Raw genomic sequence first — 6,000 nt, 5'->3', positions numbered from 1 at the left:
GAGCGGCTGAACTGATTCGGAAGTTGGATCTCTTTGTACACAGGAATGCGGCGAGAAAAAAACAAAACCCACCCCATTGCTTCATTTCCCCTCCAAGCCCTAGCACTTTCTTTTGTGCAATGAAAAGGCTTTTTACGTTAAGAAAAATGAATCCCGATGTGCTCTGCGAAGGAATGAACGCGCCTCTCCGCGCAAGACGGCTCTCAGCTGGGAGCGGAGACGGTGCGGTGGCCGCAGGGCGGCCGCAGCCAGGGCGCTCCTGGGCACGTCCTCCGGGCGCGGTTCAAGGGAGCGCGCGTGGGGCGCCCGGGCTCACCCTTTCGCGGCCGCCCGCCCAGCCCTCAGCGACTCGAGGGCCGAGTAGACGTTTCGGCGAACCTCGAGGGCGGAGAGCTCCCTCTGGGCCTCCCAGGGATGGCGGCTCCGGGAAGCTGGCCGGGGACTCGCCGGAGCTGGAAATCTGTCCCGGCAGCCGTGGGGATCGCGCGGGGCTGGAGGCCGCCTTGGCGTCCGGGAGGCTGGGCCCGGACGCGCGAGGGGCGCGGGAGGCGGGCCGCCGCACGTGGGTGCCGGCGGGCGGGCCGGGGGGGCGGGGTGTGGCTTCCCCGCCTCCCGGGCGAGATTTGCATGTGTGTGCAGCTGCCCCAGACTTCCTGCTCCTCTGCGCCGCAGGTAGGCGCGGGCCGCGCCGGGCGGGCGGGTGGCGGGTGTTCCGAGACGCGGGCACCTCCTCACCCGGACGCCACCTCCGGCTCCCCGGCCGCGCCGCGCCGCCTTCCGCTCCGGGGGCCACCAGCCCGCCCCGGCTGCGACGAGCGCCCGGCTCCGAGGTGGGGGCGCGCCCCGCTCGGCCTCGCGGGTCGTCTCCGCTTTCCGCACCGCGCCTGGTCGCGCGCCCCTGGGCGCCTCCACCGCCCCGGCTCCCCCGAGGGCCGCAGCCATGAGCGAGATGTCCAGCTTCCTCCACATCGGGGACATCGTCTCCCTGTACGCCGAGGGCTCCGTCAATGGCTTCATCAGCACTTTGGGGTGAGCGAGCCGAGTTCGAGGGGGGCGCGGGCGGGGAGGGGGCGCGGTGGGCCCCGGTGCCATTTGCGTGCGTTCTGCTGCTGCCTCCTGCCGTCAGGGGACCTGGTCGTCCCCCAGCTTGAAGGAACAGGGGAGCGGCTCGCCTCCTTTTAGAGAAAGGAAGTGAAATATTTGCCTAGGTAGGAGTCGGGCGCCCCGCCTGTGTTGGCAGGAGGCGCCCCCTTCGCGAAGCCTCCACCCTTGCACGCTTGCCTTTCTTCCCCAGAGGAGGGGGCGCCTGGGACTTCCTCTGCAGGTGGTCCCTATGCGGGAAGGCAGGTGGGTGGCCGTGGCGGTAGTCGGGGACAGGCATCCGGGCCTGGACGTGGCCGACTTTGGAGCGAGGCGGAATCGTGGTGGTGGTGATGGTGAACGGGAGGGCCAGGAGCCCGGGGCCGTCTAGTTACCGACCTGCCGCACCTTCGGAGGGTCGCACGTTTTCCTCCGAGCTCTCTCCTGCCCCGCTCCCTGTCTCTAGGAGTCTCTTCCCCGCCCTCTCCTTCCAGGCGTCCCAGGTCCCGTCAGGCGGCCCCTTCTCCCCGCCTCTCCCTGGCAATTTCCTGCGCAGCTCATCTGGCGCCCCTGCGTCCCTGGTCCCAGGATCTCTGGAGCACTTTGCAAACATTAATTAATTCTGGCCGCCACCCCACAGGGTCTGGACGAGCAAGGAATCCGTTCACGTCCCTGGAGAGGGCCAGGCCCGGAGCTGGCATAGGGCAGGGAAAGAATGAGAGGAAATGGGTTTATCTTCCGAAGGGCAGTTGAGTGAGTCGCTGGGGCGGAGGGGAGAGTGGCTCCTGCACCTCTCCAGCCCCAGGGTGGGGCCTGTTACCTGTGTCACGTTTTACAGTCTGCGGACTTGTGTTAAATGGTCTCATCTACCACACCCAGCGGTTCTTTAGGATGAACCCACCCTCTTTGCTGACCCAACTCATCTCGACGCCAACTGGCTACAAGGTGCCTTCTCCCCGGGGGTTTGGAGGACAGCCTTGGCACCCTCAGCCCAGGGCGAGCTGACCCTGAGCTCAGGAGGTGGGAGTCACCTGGCTCCCTTGGTGTCTTGTTGGGAGTTTAGCTTTAGTCGTGTGGGAAAGATCTCGAGGGCGGGAGGGCTGAGTCAGCCAAAGGGGGATGCGGACTGGGAATTCTAGCATACCTCAAGCCTTATCTCAGCACCTCCAGGCCTTCCCAGCCCCCTCTCCGTTCAGATGCGGACTCCCTAGCCCTTCGACCTCTCCCCGCCAGTCTCTTCTCTTGTTCGGTTTCCCAGAGGATGGGAGTGGGTGAGGGCACGGTGAGCTGACCTCCCTCAGAGAGCAACGACTCTTGGACTGCCCCTCTAGCCAGGCTGCCCGGCTGGCACGGAGTCAACACCTCTGATAACCAAGGGAAGGAGCAGAGGGTGTGGCAGATGGTGGAAGCCTCCTTTCTGCTGTCTGGACAGGCCCAGGGCTTTGGAGAAATGACCATCTTCTCTGTTGCCCAGTGTTAGGGCTAAGCCCCCAGGAGGGCTTTTTCAGCACCTGTGACGTCTAACAGAATCAAGGGAAATTTTTGGCGGGGCCGCACTGTCTGGCAGGTGGGATCTTAGTTTCCTGACCAGGGACCCATCCCACGCCCCCTGCAGTGGAAGCGGGGAGTCCCAGGCACTGGACCACCAGGGAAGCCCAAGGGAAACGTCTCCTCCTGCCGTTCACACGGGCCTCATCCCCTTGCCAGGGATTCCCTCTATTGCTTCCTAACAGCTCCTTCCCGCCCCAGCCCTTCCTGCCCCAGGAAGCAGCCTCCTGCTCGCCAATCTGATTCTGAGGCTGGGCCTGTGACTGCCAGAGCGCTTCTGCTCCAGGGGCTGGTTCCCAGAGCACCCAACTTGCCGCGACGCCTGCACGCCCGCCCGCCCTCCCAGACGGCACTCTAGCACCGGCATGTGCTGGCCCCAAATCAATTGTCTTTTTTTTTTTTCACCTCCTCTTCACACCCCCGATGCACCACTTGGACTGAGATTCCTGGAACCTTGGCCTGTCTCTTTACCTTTGTTCCTGTGTTGCCCCCGCCCTTCAGCCAGTCTCCACCTGGGTAAATCTGACCCACCCTCTCAGACCTGGTGCAAAGCGCTTCCTTTGTGAGATCCAGCCCCCCACCCCCAACCAGGGCAGAATTAACCGCTTTTCCCTTGTGCGTCAAACTACTTTGTACAAGTTCCTCTCCGATGTTAACTGTATTGTTTGACGCTTTATGATTAGTTGGAGGTTTCTCTGTAGGGCCTTCTAATGCTGGGCACTCTGCCAGGACTGACTGATTAAGTATCCCATTCATCCAGTCCGGCACTGTGCTGGGCACATGCTCAGAGCCAAACTCAAGGGAAGAATGATTTCTGAACACCGCAAAGCATGGCCACTCGAAGTGTGGTCCTTGGCCCAGCAGCATCTGCATCACGGAGAGGTTTGTTAGAAAATACATAATCTCACACCCGAGCCTGTACCACTAAATCAGAATCTGCATTTTGAGCCTAAAATTTAGACATTTGGTGTCTAAAAGAGAAGCATCACTCTCTGATTCTCCCTCTGCTCCATCCTCGCCGGAATCTTTCTGCCTCCATCCTCAGCTCTGGTCCCCCTTTGCCTTCACCCTGGCTATTGGTGCCCGTATCTGCGCACCCTGGAGGGTGATTTGATTGAGTTCCCAGGTGATCCCAATGCTTGGTGCCCAAGAGGTGCCCAATGAGGGCTGGAGGAAATGAATTTGGTGAAGACAAGGGCAGCCTTGGTGGCCAGTGAGGCTGCTCAGCTGGGAGGTGGGAAGTGCAGGCACTGGTGGAGGAGGGAGTCTGGGGCAGCCTTCAGATTCCAGCTGGGCTCTGTGAGCCAAGTGGAGGAGGCCAATTAGAGCCGCCTGGGTAATTAGAGCTCCTGGTGATGATTGTACATTAACTCTGGGTTGGAAGGACGGGAGGGGTCTGAGGAGTGGATCCCGGAGCAGGCTGAAACCTCGGGCAGGAAGGGAGAGCAGGCCCATGCGTGTCCTTGGCAGGAGTGCATGGCCAGGACACTGCCTCGTGCCGCCCCCCCCACCCCACCCCAGGGTGGGAGGCAGCAGAGGTGGAGGGAGGCCACTGCCCGTGAAGGATATACTGTGGCTTCTGGCAGTGGCTGTGGGGAACTGGCCCCGAGTGCGGGATGGGCCCCTTGGGTCTCACATGCAGTTCCCTGAGGGTCTACTTTGAGTGCCCAGAGGAGGGGCCCCCAGACCCTTTCAGTAAGCTGGGGAGTGTGGGTGGACTAGGTCGTGCAGTTGAGGCCCGGAATGGGTCAGATTGCCTATGGCTGGGCCTTGGAGCACCACTTGGGGTCAGGGCCTCTGGACGTGTGTCACTCAGGGCTCGGTGATCACAGGGGCTGTGATCTGCTTTTCCAGGAGGGTGGGCCTTGGAGGTCAGGACCCAGGAAGGCGGAGGTCAATGTGGAGGAAGCCCCGGGTCTCAGGGTCAGGACCTGCTTTGTCTCTAACTGGAGGGGTGATTTTGGCAAGGCCCTGCCTCTCAGAGTGTTTCTATCTCCATGATTATCCTCTACGGTGCTCTGTTGCATCTGAGAATCCCTGTGTGTCTTAAAACCCAGTTCCAGCATGGGTCCAGCATGTCAGACCAACTGTATTAACGCTTGTAGGGGTGGGGTCTGAGGCCTGCTCCTTGGTCTGGAAAGCCCATCTCTTAGTTTTCATCAGACCTCACTAAGTCATTCAGCAAACATTTAATGGGCACCTACTATGTGCCAGACACAGTTCTAGTCATTGGGGAATCAGTAACCAAGACAGAGTCTGGCCTGTTCTAGTCTGTACAGTGGAGAGCCCGGAGAAATGGTCCCTAAGAGCCCGTTGAGTCTTAAGTCTCTGAGACACGGGTAATTCCAGGAGGGGGCGCTGGCCTTCCCGTGCAGACTGAATTCCATGGGCAGATGTCCGAACTGCCCTTGGCTTTCATTTAATTGTGATTTCACTGGAATGAGACGTTGGACTTACCCCTGTCCTAAGGTAGGGTCTCAGCCTCCTCTAGAGCAATCCATACAACCCATTGTTTTTGGGAAAATACATATATATTTTTTCCTTTCTTAATTAAAACTTTTTTGTTTTTGCTGTGCTCCATGGCTTTCAGGATCTTATTTCCCCTACCAAGGATAGAACCCCAGGCCCCGGCAGTGAAAGCGCCAAATCCTAACCACTGGACCACCAGGGGATTCCCATACTGTTTTCTCCTGATTAAAAAATAATATATGCTCCATGGAGAAAACTTGAAAAACTAAAATAAAAAGTTATCTGCAATACCACTGTGATTATCTTGACAGCCTCTATATGGACTTTCTAGTCTTTTATGCACCCACAAATAAACATGTACAAAATGGTCAAACTGCACATCTGGCTTTGTATGCTGGCTTTCTGGGGAGAATACATTAAGCTGTGTTTTTCCCATGATGTACCCATGACGTACCTCACTTATTTAAGCAACTCTAGTCTTGGGCATTTGGCTTGTCTGTACATTTCTTGCTATTCTACACAATCTTCACTGAACATCCTAGTCCCTACATGCCAGAACACCTACTTGTCCAGTTATCCTCTTGGGACAGGTTCCCCGAAGTGGAAGTCCAGGATCAGAGGGAAGGCACACCTTTTTTTTTTTTCTGTTCTGAGTGGCGTGTGGGATCTTAGTTCCCTGACCAGGGATTGAACCTCAGGCCTTCAGTAGGGAGAATGTGGAGTCCTTTCCTCCGGACCACCAGGGAATGCCCAGGCACATCTTTTCCCTTGCTGGCTCTCTCTAACTCTGACGGTGGAGGTGGTGATGGAGGAGGAGGAGGAAGCTGGGACCCAGTGCCCCAGGGATGCTCACTTCACATCACGAGTCTGAGAGGATTGCACTAGGGGTGTGGGGAGTAGGGC

The 6,000-nt window shown here is 58.7% G+C and overlaps 1 protein-coding gene across 1 annotated transcript in view; it reads left to right on the top strand.

Moving 5' to 3' along the window:
* The first annotated feature begins 621 nt into the window (after positions 1-621).
* ITPR3 (inositol 1,4,5-trisphosphate receptor type 3) overlaps positions 622-6,000 on the top strand; it is a 68,746-nt gene continuing 63,367 nt past the window's right edge. Inside the window, exon 1 of the mRNA XM_070360719.1 lies at positions 622-1,029. Coding sequence (XP_070216820.1) covers positions 941-1,029 — 89 coding nt within the window. The 5' untranslated portion in view covers positions 622-940. The remainder of the gene's footprint in view (positions 1,030-6,000) is intronic.

The sequence above is a fragment of the Bos mutus genome, chromosome 23 (assembly GCF_027580195.1).
Source record: "Bos mutus isolate GX-2022 chromosome 23, NWIPB_WYAK_1.1, whole genome shotgun sequence".
NCBI lineage: Eukaryota > Metazoa > Chordata > Mammalia > Artiodactyla > Bovidae > Bos > Bos mutus.
This window is presented reverse-complemented; position numbering and strand designations above follow the sequence as displayed.